The sequence below is a fragment of the Gossypium hirsutum genome, chromosome A12 (assembly GCF_007990345.1).
Source record: "Gossypium hirsutum isolate 1008001.06 chromosome A12, Gossypium_hirsutum_v2.1, whole genome shotgun sequence".
Taxonomy (NCBI): domain Eukaryota; kingdom Viridiplantae; phylum Streptophyta; class Magnoliopsida; order Malvales; family Malvaceae; genus Gossypium; species Gossypium hirsutum.
The window spans coordinates 1470473-1492087 of NC_053435.1; the positions used below are offsets into that span (position 1 = coordinate 1470473).

General features: G+C 35.0%; 3 protein-coding genes across 5 annotated transcripts; all 3 read left to right on the plus strand.

The window, feature by feature from the left end:
- Positions 1 to 1344: 1344 nt before the first annotated feature.
- LOC107929797 (sphingoid long-chain bases kinase 1) lies at positions 1345 to 10096 on the plus strand. Of its 2 annotated transcripts, none has more exons than XM_016861310.2 (9): positions 1345 to 1544; positions 1684 to 2408; positions 2508 to 2879; positions 3827 to 3920; positions 4030 to 4067; positions 5164 to 5310; positions 5639 to 5738; positions 6584 to 7521; positions 7824 to 10096. In XM_016861310.2, exons 2-9 carry the CDS (start codon positions 1941 to 1943, stop codon positions 7971 to 7973), a joined length of 2307 nt encoding a protein of 768 aa, XP_016716799.1. In that variant the 5' UTR covers positions 1345 to 1544; positions 1684 to 1940; the 3' UTR covers positions 7974 to 10096. The 2 variants fall into 2 exon arrangements, with proteins under 2 accessions (XP_016716799.1, XP_016716806.1); XM_016861317.2 differs by having other exon boundaries at positions 1404 to 1544; positions 1925 to 2408.
- On the plus strand, positions 9347 to 10096 carry LOC107929812 (ferredoxin-thioredoxin reductase, variable chain). The gene has a single exon (XM_016861325.2). The coding sequence runs from the start codon at positions 9347 to 9349 to the stop codon at positions 9836 to 9838; it is 492 nt and encodes a 163-aa protein (XP_016716814.1). The 3' UTR covers positions 9839 to 10096.
- A 4041-nt stretch (positions 10097 to 14137) lies between these two features.
- On the plus strand, positions 14138 to 21583 carry LOC107929783 (katanin p80 WD40 repeat-containing subunit B1 homolog KTN80.3). 2 transcript variants are annotated; one of them, XM_016861299.2, is made up of 19 exons: positions 14138 to 14681; positions 14800 to 14947; positions 15116 to 15246; positions 15510 to 15627; positions 15765 to 15991; positions 16538 to 16640; positions 16795 to 16865; positions 17024 to 17098; positions 17194 to 17337; positions 17444 to 17675; positions 18257 to 18949; positions 19435 to 19491; positions 19568 to 19686; positions 19774 to 19908; positions 20044 to 20118; positions 20225 to 20337; positions 20585 to 20701; positions 20792 to 20860; positions 21009 to 21583. In XM_016861299.2, the coding sequence occupies exons 2-19, from the start codon at positions 14920 to 14922 to the stop codon at positions 21067 to 21069; spliced, it is 2568 nt and encodes an 855-aa protein (XP_016716788.2). In that variant the 5' UTR covers positions 14138 to 14681; positions 14800 to 14919; the 3' UTR covers positions 21070 to 21583. The 2 variants fall into 2 exon arrangements, with proteins under 2 accessions (XP_016716788.2, XP_016716780.2); XM_016861291.2 differs by having other exon boundaries at positions 14141 to 14681; positions 21006 to 21583.
- Positions 21584 to 21615: the final 32 nt, after the last annotated feature.

The following is a 21615-nucleotide window of genomic DNA, read 5'->3' on the forward strand; positions in this document are numbered from 1 at the left end:
AAAAAGCATTTAATATTTTTTTAATTGGGTTAATAATTAACATTTAATCAACAACTTAAATAATATAATATGATATAATATAATATAATATAATATAATATAAACTTAATCTAAAATAATTTGAAATTAAAATGATTTTTGGGAAGAGGTGGTTGTTTAACCAACTTTTTCCTTTTGGGTATAAATTTAATTCAAAGAATCATGAAATTTATCCTTTGATTACCATGTATAAATCTAAAGGAATGCTGATGCTTATCTCTAACCTTTTATTCCTTAATTTAATCATTATCTAATTTTTTTTAATAAATGTTTCGAATTTCTTATAATTTATTAATAAAACACTTTAAAGAAAATGTCAACCTTGTGAGTTTTTCTTTTATTTTATTGATAATGTAAAAAATAAATATTTTTATTACATTAAATAAATATCAAGAATCACAAAAAAATCTAATAATATAATTTGGAATCTAGAAAAAGAATCTACATTACTTCTATTTCTCCTCATATTAAACTCTACATAGTATTGGAACGTCCTATTATTTCATATTAATTCTATTTTAAAATAACGTTATTATAATATTTATATTATATGAATTAAATTTTACATAAAAAAATTATTAAAATGTATTAATTTTTAAGTCTTTGATGGTATATAAGTTATGAAACATTTTGAATAATTTAGTGGATCTGCGAATGTTATATCAAATTTCATATTGGAAGCAGGAGATACGTATCTAACATATCCTGAGAATTTTTAATGGTGTTACTGATCATATGACTAAATGTGTTGATACACAGAGGAAGATAAATGCGGGCTGGCAAAGGCCCTGGCACCCTTAAAATAGAAAATTTTATATTTAGGCCATTGAAATTTTTAAAAAATTTAAATTAAAAAAAATAAAATTATACTTTAGGCCCCCTAAAATTATAAAAATTCGATTTAATCTTTTAAAAATTATAAAGATATAAACTGTAAAAAAATTAAAATTTCATTTGGCCCCCCTAAAAATTTATTCTAGCTTCGCCCCTGCCGATACAGATAACTCTTTGATACGTTTATTTAGATCTCCACTAATTTCGGTCATGAACTTATTAGGAAAAGATCACAACATATCTATTTACTCTTGATTAGAATTTTATCTAATGTAATCGCTTAATACGGTCATTTTTCAAAAAAAAACATGTTAGAATAATTAGAAAAAAAAAACAAAAAAGAAAGTCAATGGCTGCCAGTGCGTAGGGAAGACTCGCAAAACGAGTTTTTTTTTCCTTCTTTAATTTTCCTTTTAATATTATATATATATATTTATAAAAGATAATAATATTTAAAAAAATAGTGGAATAAAAAGTGGTTGAGTAAAATAATATTTTAATTTTATTTAAGAAAAAGGTAGGCTCATATATTATAGACATGAAAATGAGACTGAAAAAGGAAGGGACCATCATCGCCTTAGGTTTCAATCAACGAATCCGCTTATCTGAACTCAATTCATTTCGGCAGCCGCTCAATCCGCCGCATTAACCTCCGTATTCTTCCTTTTAAGGTGAGGTTTCAATTTTCATTTCTTTTAAACCATGTCGACTCTCGAAATAATTTCATAATATTTTTTCACAATTTAAATTAAAGCTATATTAAAAGGAAAAAAAGAAGTAAAATTTGAAAATCGTGAGCTGATCTGCCAGATTTAATCCTACGATTCGCGCTGTGGGGGACCTCTGATCGCAATTCGCGGCTTTCGAGTTCCCACCGTCATCATAATCTCCAGGTCTTCTACTACAGCTGGCGTGTGATTATAAGAAAGGAAAAAATAAAATTAAGAAAAAACAAAAATACAAACAAAGATTTCCTTTTTTCTGTTGTATGTCTCCATCTGTTTTTTATTCTCCGTGGTTGTGAAATTTGGTGGTTACAATTACGGAGCAGAAGCGCGTGAACGGATATGCAGAAGAGTGGGAGTCTGTCGAGAAGTAGTAATAGTCCTTCAGTGAGAGTGTCGTCGCCGCCTCCGCCGCCTTCTCAGCAGTCGGTGAGGCGGCTGAGCTTGTGCTCCCAAATAGCAACCCACTCTTCCCCAATTGTGTTCCCAGAGAAACGTACTAAGAAGCTCAAGGCTTCCTCCAAACGCAGCGAAGCCCCTGTCACGGATGATCAGACTGATAAATCTAAGGGGGAAGAGCATCGAATCGACATCGGAGGGGATGAAAAGTCTGATTTACTTGGGTATGTGGTTTACACAGGGAAGCTCATTTTGGATAAGAGAAAGAATACCCCAAATATTGCTAATCCCGCCGATGTAGAGCAGAATTCTTCTACCGATATTGCCAAACAAGAATCTGTTGCTGCTAAACTCACTAGCAAGGCGTTGGTTTGGGGTTCGCATGTCTTGTCTCTTGATGATGTTATCTCGGTAAACATTTAATCTCTGAAATAGACCCTTGCAATGAATTAAGTATTTATTTTTGGGCTTTTTGGGTTTGCAATCAGTCTATTCAGTTTTTTTTTATAGGTATCTTACAATGTCGGTGTTAGACATTTCACTGTGCATTCATACCCTCTAAAAAGGGGTTCTTATGGCCTTTCATGCTTTATTAAACCAAAGAGAAGTCGAAAGGATTTTCGATTCTTGGCTTCTAGTGTGGAAGAAGCTGTTCAATGGGTTGGTGGGTTTGCAGACCAGCAATGTTTCATCAATTGTTTGCCTCACCCTTTAGTTTCTTCAAAGAAGCAAGCTTCTTCTGAATTGTTTCCAATAGATGCTCCTCCCGAGCTCGTCTTCAGGTGCAGGAATCCACCAAAAATGCTCGTCATATTGAATCCAAGGTCAGGTCGGGGTCGTTCTAGTAAAGTTTTCCATGGAATTGTCGAACCAATATTTAAGGTATGCCCCTTGTCTTCTATCTTTACAGATTTTTATAGATTCTATTACTGTTACTTTCAACATAATTTATAGTTTTAATACATTGGAATTGGTTGTCATTGATCATAATTACTGTTGTTGGTTGTTACTTTGTAGTTCTCTTCCTCTCTACCATATCAACCTATAAGTAAATAAAATCCTTAGTGTGTTTTTTCTCTTACATGAATAGATTACCTTACTTGGATGCATCTAAATCTTGGAGTTCCTTGGTCAAATCGTTCTTTATGATCTTAGTTGGAGCATTTCTGCATAACTGCTTTAAGTATGAATGCCTTGATTTTTCTGTTGGGAAATATTTGTAGGGGAAAAGAGTGGTTGGATAAAATAGAATTTTTGAACTGAAGATGCCGTAGGAATCTTTGCGACAGTTATAGAAGGTTGAATATTTTACTATGACATCATAGTCAAAATGAAAATCTGGAACAAAACTATTTAGCTATGTATAGCCTTTGACCAAGTCTTGATAAATATTGAAGTATGTTTTATCTTTCCTCTGTTATTTTCTCCCTAGTATCGTAGATACTCGGATATTTGGCATTGCATGTGATTGGACCTTTCAATTCTACGACATATGTTTGGCAGACTTTGATTGATAGAATTTCCTTATAAGGATGGATATAATTGAAGTAAAATATAGAAAGGCATCATATGTCGTGTACAAAAATAATGCATAATTTACTGATTTCTTTAGTCTTTAATGTTGATCGATCATATGGTACTTTTTTTGGATAATGATATTTTGTTTTGTCACGTGCTTAATCTTCATTTTTCTGTAACGTATTGCTTCATTCGTTTGTTGTAAGATCACTGCTTTCCCTCCCTTGTCGTATATATATATTATTGTCAAGAAAAAGCTGTTTTGGAGTTTGGGCTTTATAGAGTTTGACATTGTATGCAAACTGTGGCAGCTTGCAGGGTTTAAATTGGAGGTTGTCAAAACAACATCTGCAGGCCATGCCAAGAAGCTGGCATCTACAGTTGATATCAGCACATGTCCTGATGGTAGTAATACTTGATCATTTATTTTGTTATTCTAGCTTTGCTTATATTTTTAAAGATTGCCCTCATCATCTCCATTAGCACGAATTTAAATAATTCTACTTCCTTTCAGGAATAATATGCGTTGGTGGTGATGGCATTATCAACGAGGTTAGTTATTTCAACTTTATTCAAGAATTTCATATTTGTTTTTATTTATTTGTTTTCTCTTTTTCTAGAGAACATTTCGCTTCATTTGCTCTATTTATTTATAAACCCATTTCAACACCATTAGTATTGTTTGGTTAAATTGATGAGTGAAATAACTCAAAAACCTTATAAGGTAACTGGTATTCTGTTGTGTCATTGTGTGATTCCTGGATCAATTTTTTGAGGGACTTACCTCTAATGACCATCTATTTATGGAACATAGTTTTAGGCAATGACTAATAACTATGTTTCTGTAAGTACATTGTGGTCGCTGTTTGCTCATTAAGCTAGTATATTCCCCCTGCTTATTTATGGTATTAAAGATTTGGAGTCAAAATAAACATGGGCTTATAATTAATTTGACCTTATAAAGGTAAGAATACCATGCAGTTTTCTATGCATGCATCTTATAGAATGGTTTCTGAATTTGTAACATAAATCATCTTTGGTTTTCAAATTAATATTCTTAACGGTCTTGTCTAGTATGACCACTTGTCCTCTGAATGTAGAGAGAACTTCTTCTCGATTGAGGCTGTATCTGAATATCTGTATCGAATGAAGTTTTTCCTAATCACTCAACATGATACAAAATTGTCTATCTTGAGATTTCATCAACCTAAATTTAGAAATGTATTACTCCTTAATAGCAAATAGCCTCTGAAATTGTTAGTTAGCTATCCTTATTCCAGCAACATGGATTGGCTACATTGGATTCTATTATATCCTTTTTCATTGTCACCCACGGTTCTTTTTTCTTTCCTACACTAAAGTTTTGTCCATTTATTTAGTTGAGACTTACTTATTATATAGGATTCTGAATAAGCCCTGTGATTATTCGTTGTTATTAGTACATAAACCATCAGATTTTCCTTTTTCATTCTAGGGGGGACTGGTGTGAGGATTTCACAGTACTGAATAGGGACTCGATGCTTTTTCAAATGCATTGTAATAGAAAATATAGTCCTTTGGATGGGGTTGTGTTCTTTTAGGTATTCTGCTGATATTTCAGTTGCATTATTAACTAGTTATGTCATCCTGATATATTTCATATTTGTAGGTTCTAAATGGTCTGCTTAGTAGAGACAATCAGAAAGAAGGAATTTCTATACCCATTGGAATTATACCAGCAGGGTCGGATAATTCACTGGTTTGGACTGTTCTTGGAGTTAGAGATCCTGTCTCTGCTGCGATTTCTATTGTGAAGGTAAAGCTGCTTAGGAAATTCAAGATGGGATTTGCTTTACTTGCTGGTTATTCTGTTTCTCCCTTTTACTGATTGATTTTCAAAACCTTTTTGAAACATGGGTCTGAAATTGTTTAACAACACCTTAATGACCCTAACATGTTGCCATGCAAAGTTTGGGAGAAATATGTCATGCTGTTGTGTTTCTGTTTGTGGAAACTTCTCTCTTTAATAACCAGCGAAATAAGGAAAAGAGTTAAGAATACTACATGTTTCTTGTTATAGAAACATTAAATTCCCGGTAATCATTTTGTTGCTTACAATTGTGGTTCTCCCTTTTATGTTTCAGGGAGGTCTTACAGCTACAGATGTTTTCGCTGTTGAGTGGATTCAGACTGGTATTATTCACTTTGGAATGACGGTTTCCTATTATGGATTTGTCAGTGATGGTATGTACTGGTGACATGATGATCCACCCTGGCTGATGCCATAGAAGTCTGTTGGTTTCTATATTCCATCAACCTCTGTTGTCTTCTTTCAACTATCCTTTTTTTTCTTATTCCTTTTTGAATGGCCTATGTTTGCTTTTTTGATGCTTCAGTCTAACAGGCATTACCATGTGAGCATGTTGTCCAAATAATACTTACCATGTTGCATCAATTTCGAGTGAGTTACACTTAGACTATGATTATCCTTTTAGAATGACTTGAGCATTCAACCTCACATATGTTAATGCTCATCAACTAGTAGCTGTTATTGGCTTTTAGAAGGTGACTGGTTTTGCTTTTCACTTGTTTCCATTTTCTCTGCATTAAGAAAATGCTATCTTCTGTACCCATCCTTTTCTGTTCTAACATCATCATAAGTTTGTGTTTAATTGAAATCACATACCAGAATTACTCCTAGACTAGCCTTTGGTTATCATTTGCAGATTTTTTTTTTGAATATTTTGGCTTCAATTTGCCCATTTAAGGTTGAGCACCTTGCACTCCTTTAAAATTATCTGTAATCCTGAACTAGAAAATTTTCATTCTTAGTTACTTATGTCAGATGGTTCTTTTTTACTTTGAATTTGCATTCTAGTAACTTTTGGCTTTGATCTTTATTATTAACAACAATGAAGGCAAATTAGACTTGATGAACACATGCATGATTTTCTATGTATAGAATGATTGAGTGAAATCTTTTATTAGCATATACACTGATGAGTGCATAAAATAATTTCCCCATCTTTTATGGGTTCCTAGTGAGGAAATTGTAATTGTATGTTTGTATCTTTTTTTCTGGCTTGCAGTCTTAAAGCTTTCTGAGAAATATCAGAAACGATTTGGTCCTCTACGATATTTTGTTGCTGGGTTCTTCAAGTTTTTGTGTTTGCCAACATACAACTATGAAGTGGAGTACCTTCCTGCAGAGAAAGAGGATCGAGAAGGTAAAACCTCTGCTGATCGGGAAGTAGTTGACATGTCTGACCTGTACACAGACGTTATAAGGAGGTCATACATAGATGGCATTCCTAGAGCCTCGAGTTTATCTAGTATTGATTCAATAATGACTCCTAGCCGAATGTCTGGAGGCGAGATGGACACTTCTAGTAATATGCATGCCAGCACTGAACCATCTGAATATGTACGAGGCCTTGATCCTAAGACTAAACGGCTGTCATCTAGCAGAAGCAATGTAACAGCTGAGCCTGAAGTTATTCATCCTCAGTTACCACTCTCATCGACTCTAAACTGGCCACGGACCAGATCAAAATCAAGGACAGATAAAGGATGGAGTGGATTGACTGCAGCACATGATCCTTCGAGATGTTCTTGGGGTAATGCTGCAACAAATGATAGAGAGGATATATCTTCAACATTGTCCGATCCTGGTCCAATTTGGGATGCTGAACCAAAGTGGGACACTGAGGCTAATTGGGATGTGGAAAATCCAATCGAGTTACCAGGGCCATCAGATGATGTTGATTCAGGAATAAATAAGGAAGTTGTCCCAAGACTTGAAGATAAATGGGTTTTGACCAAGGGGCCATTTCTTGGCATCATTGTGTGCAACCATGCATGCAGAACTGTGCAAAGTTCTCAGGTGGTTGCTCCAAGAGCTGAACATGATGACAATACCATGGATATGCTCTTAGTTCATGGGAGTGGGCGGTTGAAGTTGATGAGATTTTTCTTGCTGCTACAGATGGGTAAACACCTTTCACTGCCATATGTTGAATATGTCAAGGTAAAGGCATCAGTTTCCTTTAGTCAATAAAAAACTTCATATTTCAAATATAGAAACATTGTCGTCGAGCCCATAAATCCCATCCAAAGTTTTTTGTAAAATTGTCAAGGCAGAGTTATGGCTGGTTTGAACATGCTTGTTGTAGTTTGTGCACTGTTTTTCACATAAGAATAGTTGCCCCATCCTCTTCAATTTGTTTTGGGATGTACGATGGGTGTTTTGCTGATTCTTATGGTATATCTGTTAACTGGGTCCGGTATGCATAAATATCAACTCATGATTTAACTTCCATTGAAATACAGGTGAAATCAGTTAAGATTAAGGCTGGGAAACACACGCATAATGGTTGTGGTATTGATGGTGAGTTTTTCCCCCTCAATGGACAAGTGGCATCATCTTTGCTTCCAGAACAGTGCAGACTAATTGGTCGCTTCCCTGACCGTCATGTATAATGATTAAGAGATGTGTTTTTTGAAAATTTCTTTTTGCCAATATCTTGGATGCCGGTGCTCCCTTCTCCTCTCGTGAGTGTCCTTATACAAAAAACAATGTCTTGTGATATATTTTTCATGTTAATCCCTCCCCATTTGTGCCATTACATACATACAGTGAGGATCCCTGTAAATTTTTGTTGGGTTTATGTATCTGTTGCTTGTTTATTATGTTCTTACTCTTACAGTAAATACACTTTCCTCCCGTTAGATTCTGTGTGACTGTGAGCTTCTAAATGTATTAAACATTTACCCATCTTTGTTTATCTTTTAAATTTCTTTACACCATCATCATCAGAGCTTTTCCTCTGATATCTCATTCCTTTCTATGTACTTAGTTTAATCAGTGCTAAGTTATCATATTTGAGGGAAGCTTCCAAGCCATGGCAGGGCAAATCGCCTATGTAAGTTGGTTTTAAAAATGGTGCGTATATGTATGGATTATTTTGATACAGGCATTTGGAATTTGGATCCATTTTAAGCTTTAGTTTTTGAGTTGTTTGTTTATTGCTTAGATCCCTTGTGTTAGTATGACTTGTTAGTTCAGTTGGGGAGGATTCTTGTTGGAGAGCGTGGGATTGGTTTGGTGGAGTAGATATTTGAATGTGGCAGTAGTTGGAACTTGGAGTCGCTGTTCGGTGATGCATGGCTGATTGTGTTGATGGATGGGAAAAGGTTAGGTTGGCATGGGTTTCGTAGGTTATCCATAAATTAATTATTGTTGTAGAGTGTGGGGGTTTGCGTTTCCCACCTCTCATTCCTCATCCCCTCGTCACCAGTCCGGTCAATATCTGTCGCAAGCAATGGAATGGCACTGATGATATCTAGACTCTCGTTCACCATTTGATCGTCAGATTTATTCTTTTCAGTACAAGTGTTTCTGGTCGGGTTACAAATATCTAAAATTGCAAGCTTATTAATTATTTAACTCCGGATTAGAAATTTAATCTATTCTTAGTTGTTTTCTTAAAAAAACATAATCGGGTTTTAAAAGGCACAATTCTATTGCAAATAATAGTGAAATGATTTGATTTAAGATTTGGATTTGAGATGTACTTTTTCAATATTTTTTAATAATGAAAAATATAAAAACCCGAAGAAATCGAAATTGAAGAACAAAATACAGGACGTTGAAGGTCCGCCACATCCCAAAGATAACAATAGTAAGTAACTATTGGTAATAAAAGACTCCACGCTCCCTCCTCCACCTGCGCTTCGATAGTTTCGATTTAGAAAGTTCTTTTCCGACAGCAAGCATACCTGACGTAGAAAACCCAAAGCCAAAGCGAGGGAAAGGAGAAGACGTAGAAGACGTTGAAAGAAGAATAGAGATTATGACGTTGGCTCTCTCTTCGGCAACGTCTGCTTCTTATTTCATCACTCGTCATAATGCAAAGCCTTCTCCGGTTATCAAAACGACCTTCATGACTCTGAAACCAGCGTCGTTTCCTTCCCCTTTAACCGCCGTCATTGTGTCTGCCGGGGCGCGGAGGATCGTTTCTTGCCAAGCTGTCTCCACCGCTTCCCTCGACAAGGACGAGAAAAACGCGTCGGCTTCGGGGTCCGCCGAAGCCGACGAGGAAGCTAAAGTAGGGGCCAAGGTTAAGGTGAAGGTACCGCTCAAAGTGTATCACGTCGTTCGCGAGCCGGAGTTGGATCTGATTGGTATGGAAGGAGTGATTAAGCAGTACGTCGGAATCTGGAAAGGGAAACCGATTTCAGCTAATCTTCCTTACAAGGTGGAGTTTCTTAAGGAAATTGAAGGCCGAGGACCTGTCAAGTTCTTCGTCCATCTTAAAGAGGAGGAATTGGAATTCCTTGATTAGAAATGTCGGTTCTTCTCCGTACGCCAGGCAAAATTACTCTTTTTTTAAGCGTCTTTTTGCTTTCTTTCTTATAACCAAAAGCCAATAATTGCTCATTGTTGTATATATTTTACCTTTACCGTTCAGTTCTACCTGGGAATCTGATTTCTTTGTTTTTGTTTTCTGTTCGTTACTTTGTAGAATCGAAGTTCCTATACCTTAAATAGATTTGAACTTCTTATATCTAGAGTTACCTTAAATGGAATTGAAGTTCTTATATCCGAGGGTTACCTTCATTTTACTGCTTACTTATGTATATGACTTGTACTTGATTCTCTATCTTCCAACTATTATGTATAATGTATTAGATGTACTACGACCGGTATCATACCTATTGGTAGAATTTATTCTTGTAATGATACGGTAAGATTAACAACTATTAGATGTTTTCTCCTTTGTGTGATTTCAGTCAAAATGGGTTATCTTTTCTAATTACACTTAAAATGCCATCAGGAACCTGTCATAGTATCTACGCTGAGTTTTTGTTTTATCCCTTTACAAGGCTCATGTTGGCTTCTGTTCTGTTTCTATTAGTTTTTCAGTTATTCTGTGCTCTGTCACAATTGGTTTAGGCTGGTAACTCTTCTTCGGTTTGGATTCGTTATGTTTTCAAAACACTAAACTACAAATGAAAACAAGTGCCAAGTGAGAGTGTGGTTTAGACTTAATGTAAAAAAAGTGTCTGCTATTTCTGTGCAAAAGTGATTTTGTTGATTTTTAGTGGTAATCATCCCCAAAAGAGCTATATACTAAAATGGAAGATGAATAGTGTATTTTTGACATATTTTTACAGCAATGTGAATTAAGGAAAAGACTCTTCTTGTTGAAACTAAACAAGTGCTTGCACATCTGATAGAGAAAGAAGGAAAGAAAGAAAAACAATACAACAAACTTGAGTTGCTTTGGGAAGTGGCCTTGATAACATAGGTTAACGGTATGAATGGGTCAGAGTCACTTACCTTTGATGTCCTGGGTGTTACTTCTCTACATAATGATTGGTGAATGATATATAAATTGGATATCAAATTTTCAATTTAGAATTTTCTTACCTGAGAACATAGCGTAGCATCTCCATTTGGTTTCCTGCTGAAGTGTCAATATTTATTGTGCAGAATATAACTAGCATTGCTGATAAGAATAATTACATGTCTATCATTAAAAGTTTCCGTAAACTGTGTTTTCCGCATGCTATTGGTGTCCATTCATGTTGTTCAATACTAGGCATTCTTTCTGCTGATTTATCTAGGTGATTTCATTTTGAGCTCATCTCACATTCGTCATCACTTTTTTCAGATGCATTGGCTAATTTCTGTGGCATTATCATTTAATTAGCTGAAAAACTTGACTCAATCAAAAGTAGATCTTTCATTTTGTATGTCTGCAGATGCGTTTTCCTTCATAATTTTTTGTTTATTTTGTTCTCACAATTTCATTCCTGAATTTCTAGCCATATCTTATTCAACAGAGAGCTACTCCATGTTGTGTATCTAAGTCCCCTGCTATTGTAATATTTGACTCTTGGAAAGCAATGATGAACTGCAAAAGCAAATAGGGTTTAACCCTTGAGCATTTTAATTCTTCATCAAATGTATTATATGTGATCCTATGCTTTTCTAAGGCAATGAATTGTTATACCGGAAGCTTGCTGTTTTCTTGAAAGCTTAGTTGGGTATTTGTTTAGTTTGCTAGCACATGGACTTTAATCTCAAGTGAAAAAAGGGAGAAGTATGGTTGCTTGCATATCCAGCCTTTTTATGCCCTTTTAGACTTGCAGTTTTCAGTTGAATGATATACACTTATCATGCTGGATTCTACCTCAGTTAAATGTGCATTTCATTTATTATTTCTGTAAGGAGGTAGCAACGGGACGCATAGTTTCTGCATTTCATTGAGAGGTTTGGCATAATGCTATTAGATGATTTGGTACAGATGGTTGCTGATGCCTTTGAAGTGGATCCTCACGTACCGGTATGTGAATAGTTTTATTGCTATGCAACAGTGGAATATGCTGTAGATATGTACACTTCTGCAGCACCTAAATTACCATTTTGGCACAGTGTTTCTAGTGACATTAGCTATTTGAGCCAGAAGTTAGGACTCAATAACTCGAGTTTAGTTGACAATGATCAAGCTTAATGAGTTTCCTTTTAAACCCCTAGACTTAGTTTAAACCCCTAGTTGTAATGATCCACAATATGAGTTGGTTAAACGTTAGTACAAGTGGCATTCCATCTTTTATCTTCCAAAATTCTGCGTTCACTTTCACACAATCAAATGGATTGCTTGCCCCACATGTCTAATCTTGACTGTCGGTTGTGTCTTAAAGTTTATGTTATGGTATTAATTAACATCTTTTATAAAATTTAAAGACCTCACTATTTAGTGGTGGAAATGATGGTATTTTCTTTGAAAGTTTAATGTGGTTGAATCATGGATGCTTCTTCAAGTTTGAAAGGAAAAGAGTGGGTAAAATTGTGCACATTGTTCCTATCCTAGTCAAAATGTAGAACTAGTGCTGTATTAAGTCAATAATTTTGCTCCCTTTACTTTTCTAGATTTTGAAGTTCAATTCAATTTTAAATGGTGTCAAATTTTCAGTGGGAAAGTGGCATTAACCTCCCCAATGGTGAAAACTTGACATCATTTAATAGTAAATTGATTTTTTTGAAGTAAAAGTTAATTTAATTTCAAAATTTGGAAAAGGAGCAAAATTATTTGAATTATTTAATGAAATATAAGGGGGACTATTTGCATATTTGACCCAAACGTGGGATGGTAAAACTTGAAGGGGTTGGTTGGTTTGCCGAATGTTATATTTCGAATAAGATTATAGTGTTTGGATATTAATATTCCGGTTGTTCTACAATATAAGATGTAATTTCATTATAATCCATTTCTTAGATTATCTTAGATTACATGTGTAGTATTAAATTTTTGGACCAATTTGTCGAATGTTTTTATTGTTCCAGTCAATTTAGGTTTTTTTCTTATAGTGAACAGTAGATATCATACATTACAATTATAATCATTATATTTTATTTAATATATTAATTATAGTTATAATTATAATTATGGTTAGTGTTGTAATAATTTTTCATGAATTATTATAATTATAATTTATAAATTTATTTAACCACAAATATATTTACTTATTAATATATAAATTGTAATAAAAAGCAAGAATTCTAACAATTTATTATGAAAATTGAGACTAAAAAGTTTAACTTGTTTAAAAAATTGTTATAAGAAGAATAATCGAATAAAATGTGTTTCTATGTAATCATACATTTTGTCAACTAAAGATATACTTTACATTCTAATTAAATGAATCAAACAAGGTAATCTCATATTTTATTTATTATAGAACGTAATTTAAGATTCGACAAATCAAAAACTCTCAAATTATTTTCTGAATTTGATATGAATTTTTTGAGTGGGAATATTTTCATTTTAAAAAGGTGGATGTTGATGGAGCAAGACAACAATGGTAAATGCTTATTTTGTTCTATATAATTTTAGTTCTTATAGACTATATATGTATTTAGCGTATATATAAATATTGATGTGTAAAGAAAAATTATAAAATAAATATTTTTATAAAAAAGTTACGTAAAAAGTCGATGAAGTTTTAATTAAATCTCACACTCGCATAATAATATTTTTTATTTTATAAAAAAAAATATAATTTTAATAATTTTATAGTTAAATTGACTTTCGGTTGATGAGTGATATTAATTTAATTAAACACGTAAATAATAGTAATTATAGATGTTATATACTAAATTATCATTAGTGAAAGAAGTGAGGTGAAGTGGCATAGACAGTGATTACGGATATATATTGGTGCAAACATTAGACGAAGCAGAGGTGGATGAGACAAGTCTTGTCCTTATTCCCATCCCTCTTTTGTCCAAGGCAACAATTTTGGTATGTACAAACTGAGCTTGTAAAGCCGTAATGGAAGCTTGGAAAATGCAAAGTCAAGACTAATGTATCAACTGTTATTGTAATAAGTTGAAGAGGTGCCGTCAAATATCGATGGGCTTAACAAAAATTCTCCAAATGGAGAAGGGTTAGAAAAAGATAGGGATATGAGTAGAAGCAATTTTTGCGGTGGAGGAGGAGGTGGCGTGCAATTAGAATAACATGATTGACATGAATCAATGCAAGAAGATCCAAGCCAAGCCATAGTTTTTAGTGGCTCCCACTTTAATTACGTAAAAAACTTTGAAACTAAGTAGAGAAAATCAATTTGAAAGATTGAATTGAAATAAATAAAGAAAAGAAATAATAAAAGAGAAAAGGTAAGCAGAGTTTAATTGAGAATGAAGGTGGTAGGATGGTGGGGTATGGTTGTCCAGTCTTTTTCAGATTTTGAGTTGCAGATGGAGGGATTCTTGGATTGGGCCCTTCTGTTTTTTGAATTTTCATTTTTCATTTTAATTTCCCTCCCTTCCCAAACCTTATTAATCAGTTAAATTGAAAAAAAAAAAAAACAAGCAGCAGCAGCAGTAGTGGTGAAAGTGAAACCTGAATTCTAAAACTGGCCCCTTCTTTTCTTCATTTTTTTCTTCTGTTTCTGTGTTCTATATCTGGAATAATCTCATTTGGTAGAGTTTGATTTTGAAGTTGAAGATTTGGATTTAATTAAGAAAAAATTGGAGAAGTTTTTGAATTTGCAAAACGGAAGCAAACTCCACTTCTACTTACTTTCTCCTCCATTTCTTTAAAAACTGTAAATTTAGAGGAAATCCAAGCAAGAAGATTCAACAATGAGACAATCTCTCCAATTATTGTCTTCCCTGTAAGTCTATGGTTTCCGGTAAAAATGTCGGTTATTTCTCTCTTTTTGTATAAGTTTGGTCTGTATATGTATTTTTTTAATGTTTACTGTCTAACAGCAAAAGTTCTCAATTATGCAGTCGTTGGAAATGGCTAAAATAATGAAATGAAGATGAGATCTAAGGATTTTCTTTTTAGAAAAAAAATTGAATGTTTGCTGTAGCCATTGCTAGGGTATTGTCTTCAGTTTCGTTTCCGCCATGACTACCAAACGCGCGTACAAGCTACGTATCCTTTTTTTTTAAGGTTTTTATTAAATTATGTTACAATTGATATACTTGATCTGAGTTTTTCATTGCAGTTGCCCCGATCACCTGAAATAGGTCTCTTTCAGCTTCTTTTTTTTTTGTTGGTATTTTTTGTACCCGGGGTAGCCTTAATAATTGTAATAACCAGAGGAATTTGTGGCACACTCTTCAAGTGTGAATTGCCTGAAGATTGGAAGAAAATCGTCTAGGGTTCTTGTGACTGGAGGTGAAGATCACAAGGTTAATCTCTGGGCTATTGGAAAACCCAACGCCATACTGGTCAGTTCTCGCTATATGTTTGCTTAATGCAATTCATTTCAAATACTTTTTCGTTTAAATTCTTTTATCTGTTAATACCAGTGTTTTCACTGTTAATGATATGTTGCAATTTATTATATGCTCACTAGGCACTTGGGGGGGGGGGGATATTTGATACGGTAAATAATAGGATTAAATAATTCAACCTGTGATAAATTTTGGATTCGGTGACCAGTCAATTCTTATTATTCCCGTACAATTTTGTAAGTGAACCATTATATCAGAGTTTGTCAGGACACACGAGTGGAATAGATTCAGTGAGCTTTGATTCTTCAGAAGTCTTGGTAGCTGCAGGTGCTGCAAGTGGCACTATCAAGCTTTGGGATTTGGAGGAGGCAAAAAGTATGCTCATCTAAATCCGTGGACTTGTTTTCCCTTTTTTTTAATCTAGATATGCATGTTGTTGCCTGTATGTTAAATGCTGGTCTTAAATATGTGTCAGGTTATTTATTTATTTTTGCTATCTGATACTTTTCTAGTTGTTCGGACTTTGACTGGTCATAGATCCAATTGCATCTCTGTGGACTTCCATCCCTTTGGTGAGTTTTTTGCATCTGGTTCTCTTGATACAAATCTCAAGGTGTGGGATATCAGAAAGAAAGGATGTATCCACACGTACAAGGGCCATAATCGAGGAGTCAATGCAATCAGGTTTACACCAGATGGCCGATGGGTTGTATCTGGCGGCGAGGACAACATTGTGAAGGTCAGAGTTTGCAGTAGTTTAGTTTATGATGCTAGTCATTTTGTACTAATCTACATGTTTCTTCCTTTTTCTTTTGGGGGCATGGTAGGGTGAATAAACATAGAAAGAATGGTTTTCAATACTTTTAGTGGCAGCCTGTTTCATGACAATGCTCTTATTTCCTGGGGACTGGAATTGAGACTTTGGAGTGAGGCTATGCAAAGCTGAGGTGTTGAATGAACTTACATGCCTCTTTTATTCATATTGTTTTTAATTCTCTGATTCAGCCAACTTCGAAACTTTGGCTGTTCTGTTATATAGCTATGAATGGATTCATAGGTGCAGTTCTTTGGCTTTCTCCCATTTGTATTTTAATATCTGCATGCTATTTCATTGTTTATACATCATAATGGTCAGACTGGTGTATAGATTACCTGCTTTCAGTTTTCTTTGAAAAAAAAGTTTTCACCTTATAAACAAATTTAAATGCACATTTGTAGTTTGAGTTTGAATGTTGATTCAAGATAACTTCTACAATAATATTTTTCATGTCGTATATATCAACAGGTTTGGGATTTGACTGCTGGAAAACTGTTGCATGATTTCAAGTCTCATGAAGGCCAAATTCAGGGCTTAGATTTTCATCCCAATGAGTTTCTACTGGCTACAGGTTGGTTATTACCTTCTATGAAAAGAGTTCTTACTTAGCTCACTTGAGAAGTGATTCTATGATGTTGTCCTAAAGTATCTTTATATTGTGTGAGGAAGTTATAGATCCATCTTGTGTGCTCTAATTTTCATTATATGTTCTCTTGCCTTCACAGGTTCAGCTGACCGGACTGTTAAATTTTGGGACCTAGAAACCTTTGAGCTTATTGGTTCAACTGGGCCTGAGGTACTTTAGCTGGTCTTGGATACCTGCCAGTTCTCTTAGCAGAGTTAGAGATTCTGTTGAGATCATAAGATCTTTGTTCCATATTTAAGACATAGGATCTTTGATTTCCTGTTTTATTATGGAGGAGTTTATACATGATTTTTTTCTATATACTTTAGACTACTGGAGTCCGTTGCTTGACCTTCAACCCTGATGGGAGGACTGTACTCTGTGGATTACATGAAAGTCTGAAGGTGAGGTCTTTTATGGTTCAACTTTCATCAGACTAATGATTTACAATGAATTGTTGCTATTCCCATTTTACTTCATTTTTCTTTGCAAATTCCAGGTTTTCTCATGGGAACCAATAAGATGTCATGATAGTGTGGATGTGGGGTGGTCTAGATTGTCAGATCTTACTGTTCATGAAGGAAAGCTTCTTGGCTGCTCCTATAATCAAAGCTGTGTTGGCGTTTGGGTTGTGGACATCTCGGTATTGTTTAGTTTTCTGCACTCCGATTTATTTAACCAGTCAGCTTTCTTTTTTGGCAGTTATTGTATTAAAGATTTTAACATTAAAATTTTGGTCCCTGGTACAGCGCATAGATCCTCATGCTGTTCCTGATGCTAATTGTGTGAATAGTCATTCTGAGCCGAAATCTAGTTCTGGTGGAAACCCTACTGTACTGAATGAGAACACGACCAAAGCTAGTATGGGAAGGTTATCAGTTTCACAAATTTCTGATACTTTAGTGAAGGAAACGAAATCCCTTGGGAGGTTATCCATTTCGCAAAACTCAGATCCTGCTAAGGAGTCAAAAAATTTGGCATGTATGTTACATATCACTTTGATTTTGTTTTGGGGTTTAGCACTTTCACTTTATGTTTCTTGATTCTCACAAATTTCTTTAGAAACCATATCATTAAATATACTTTTCATGGTGAATTAGTTTTCATTTATACAGTTTACATTAAAAAAAAGTATATTTGTTGAAAAAGGTCTCAGGAAAGACAAGTGAAATCCGTCACTCTGAACTAAACTACACAACTCTTTTTAAGCAATCAAAAAATGAATGGAAAAAGGTGGATTGATGCATAGAACATGTATGGTAGAACTGTGCAAAATTTCACTTACTATTTATGTCCATTAGTTTTTCTGTAAGCGATTTACTTTATGCTATTGCTTTTGGTAAGCAGGCAGTAGTAATAGGTCAATTTGTTAAAAAGGAAAAATCTTAGAAAAATGATTACTTGCTAATTAGCAAATACATGCTCAGCCAATAAGTAAACAGTTATTATAGAAGTTATGAAATATCTGGAAGAATGGTGCCCCCTGAAGGGGGTGGGGGGAGGTGGGGGTTGTGTTTGCAGCTGTTATCTATCTTATTCTGGCTTTTGCATAATGGTTGAAGCCACAGGAAATGTGCCTGATACCCCTCAGAGAGTCAATTTAAACACTGCTCCTAAGACAACTCAACCAAGTTCAGTAACAGTTCCTAGTGGAGCAGCTCCAAAGAGGAGTTCCATGAGGACTAGTTCATTTGTCAATGCTCCAAATTTTAACAAGTTAGATGTCATACCTGTGATTGTGCCTAGAAATGATATGAGGTTGGAGCAGGCTGTTGAATCAAGAAAAGAAGTTGGAATATCGGGGAGAAGTTTGGAACAGGCTGCCGAATCTAGAAGAGAAGTTGGAATAGCTGGGAGAAGTTTGGAGCCGAGCCAGCCAGCTGCTGAATCTAGAAAAGAAACTGGACCAGCTGGGAGAACTTTGGAGCTAGGAACTGATCCTAAAAAAGAACTGGGTATTGTTGGAAGAACAATGCCATTTTCTTTGCAGTCAAAGACCTCTAGTTTTCGGAAATTTCAAAATAACAGAGAAGACATGGATCAGCCAGCTATCTCTGCTCCTTCTGAAGGTGCAGGTTCAAAGGTGGATGGATTCAGCAGTGTTCTGGACAAGATTATATTTCCTTCTGTCAAAAGCCCTATGAAAGGAATGCCTGTTGCTGAAAGGAATACAAGAGAAGATATGTGTGTTGGCTCTGGTAAGAGTGAACCAAACTCAGTGGTGGAGTTGCCTCCAAACTACTGGGATGAAAATTGTATGTTCTTAAAACTCTCAATTTACTTTTCTAACTTTGTTTGTAGCTTTTCCTACTTAGCTTCTTCTAAACTTCTTAAAATTGCTATAACTTGTTTGCTTCTAACCTTGACAGTCAGATTAGTTTCAGAATTAGATTATGACTGAAAATCTTTCTATTAAAATGCTTTAAGTAAATGACTGTTTGATAGCAACCATAAGTTTTCTTGAGACTTAATATGAACAACTGAAAGTGTGAAGTGGAGGGAACAATGGATAGTACCTTGTATAAATCCAAATAACGGCATCTGTACTTTTGGTTGCATAAAGAAAATGTCATGTTTGGGAGCAATGGTCTCTGTACGTTGCCATTTGTTTTTTCCAATAGAAATTGGAATGCAAAAGATAGCAAAGAGTCGAAAAAGCAAAAGGTTAAAGCAGGTTGTTATGCATTTCTCAAGTTGAAATGTTTAACTATTCATGCTGAACCTGAATTCTTTGTTTCAGATTCACAAGTGAAAAGAACACATAGAGATGCATATCCTTTAGAAAGCCAAAAAGGAGGTATATCTCTTCATAGCTGGTAGATATTGTGCACAATTCCATAGTCTCAACTCACTATCTTTGGTTAATTCTCCAGGAAGAACACATGTAGTCATAAATTTGGAGAAAAGAGGGAAGCCTTCAAATTGTGATAGACCTAATTTTGGTATATCTCCAGGGAATGCATCTGTGTCAAATATGTCTTCATTCAATTCGGTAAAAATATACCTAAGCTTGCATTCACTTTTTTTAATATGTTCCCAATGCTAATTTATGTATTCATATTCTTATCTTTTTTAAAAGTATAAACAAAGAGGATACCATCCCTCTGTCGAAATAGAAATGCCTTCTGCCAGTGATGAGGATGCTGTTGCAGATGTAATGGAGCAGCATGACCAATTCATTGGTTCCATGCAGTCTCATTTAGCCAAGTTACAGGTAAAATCCTACACAAACTGGAAGTCATGCTATGGATTGTTTAGATACTTCTGTTTTACACTTGTTCTCAAAATGTCGGCAATGTTGAAGTTTTTACAGAAGATTGCTGAACCTTGTTTATTATATTGGTTTTAGGTTGTTCATCGCTACTGGGAAAGGAATGACATAAAGGGTGCAATCAGTGCAATGGAAAAGATGGCTGATCATGCTGTAAGCACTTTAAGTTTGTCAATACATGCATCTCGATTCAAACTTTTGTGTAACCTGAACCTATTGAAGAGCTACAATTGGTTTGTTTTGATGATGGGAATTGCAGGTGCTTGCTGACGTCTTGAGCATTGTCACTGAGAAAATAGACATTGTCACATTGGACATTTGCACTTGTCTTCTGCCCCTCCTGTCTAGTCTCCTTGGAAGTGAGATGGATAGGTAAGAATAGTGTCATAATCTTGCACTTTTATGCATTTTTGCAGTCTCTCTGCCTGTTATTTTTGCTCTCAAATTGTTCTGGAAACACCATTCTCTGTGGTAATTTTGGTCAACTTTAAACTGCAATACCCGTAAAGTGGTTAAAATGAGTAGTATTTTAGCATTAGTTTTCTGAGGCTCTCTTCACTCTGTTCATTGTATCTTCCACTAGAATAGGTTTCGGTATTTAACTGCAGCTCCTATATAGGCATTTGTGCATTTGTCTTGACGTGCTGCTTAAGCTGGTCAGAGTATTTGGTCCAATGATATATTCAACATTATCTGCTTCAACACCTGTTGGTGTAGACATCGAGGCGGAGCAAAGGTCTGCCTGTTTGCTTCCTAACTGCAAATTTAATATTCAAGTGTTCAGTAATTGGATTATTAACTGAGATCATGTTGCTGATTGTCCTAGGTTTGAACGTTGCAACCTCTGCTTTGTAGAACTTGAAAAAGTAAAGCGATGTCTCCCCTCAGTTACTAGGTGAGCATGGTGGTTATTTAAACATGCAGATAGCTGCTCTACTAGGGTTTAATCATGCACAAACTTTCTATACTGTATGACATTTTGCTGAGATCTCCATATTCATTTATCTATTTATTTATTTTTGTTTCCGTTTTCTCCATAGAAGAGGGGGATCGGTGGCAAAGTCTGCCCAGGAATTGAATCTAGCATTTCAAGAAGTGTCATAACCGAAACCAACACATAGAATCATGAATGCATACACTGAGCTTATTCCGTGTGCTTTTTATGGATTAAAATCTTTTGCTGATGTGGAGTGCAAGTTTTTAGCATTTAAAATGCATGCCGGTGAAAGCATCGACGACTACTTCCATGCATACTGTCAAGCCCTAATGGTCCTTGTAAATGGAGGCATTTAAGCTGTAAGCTGATTCTACTGCATTGGCTGAAGGGCTAATGGAGTTGTGTCACACTGCTACCGATTGCTGCACAATTTTTTTGAACTTCTAACCCAATAATATGTTGCACATCAATTTGCACCTTTTTGGCTTGTAATGCTTAACTGTGTACTATAATATAATATATATATACATATATACACGTGTGTTAAAGCTGTTGAAAAACCTGAAAATAGAGCAATATTTAGCTGCTTGTATTGGATTGGTGAATTGGGGTTGTGTTGTTTGCATGATTCACTCTGTAAGATTGAAAGAAAATGAAAGACAAAGCTAAGCTATTCATTTCCTTTTTTTGTTTTACTTTTTGATGACGCCATT

Coding starts and splice junctions, on each gene's coding strand:
- LOC107929797 (XM_016861310.2), top strand. CDS start 1,941: ATGCAGAAGAGTGGGAGTCTGTCGAGAAGTAGTAATAGTCCTTCAGTG. Junction 2,880..3,826: donor TTGTCGAACCAATATTTAAG/GTATGCCCCTTG, acceptor AAACTGTGGCAG/CTTGCAGGGTTTAAATTGGA. Junction 5,311..5,638: donor CTGCGATTTCTATTGTGAAG/GTAAAGCTGCTT, acceptor TTTATGTTTCAG/GGAGGTCTTACAGCTACAGA.
- LOC107929812 (XM_016861325.2), top strand. CDS start 9,347: ATGACGTTGGCTCTCTCTTCGGCAACGTCTGCTTCTTATTTCATCACT.
- LOC107929783 (XM_016861291.2), top strand. CDS start 14,920: ATGACTACCAAACGCGCGTACAAGCTAC. Junction 14,948..15,115: donor CAAACGCGCGTACAAGCTAC/GTATCCTTTTTT, acceptor TGTAATAACCAG/AGGAATTTGTGGCACACTCT. Junction 20,338..20,584: donor CTTGGAAGTGAGATGGATAG/GTAAGAATAGTG, acceptor GCTCCTATATAG/GCATTTGTGCATTTGTCTTG.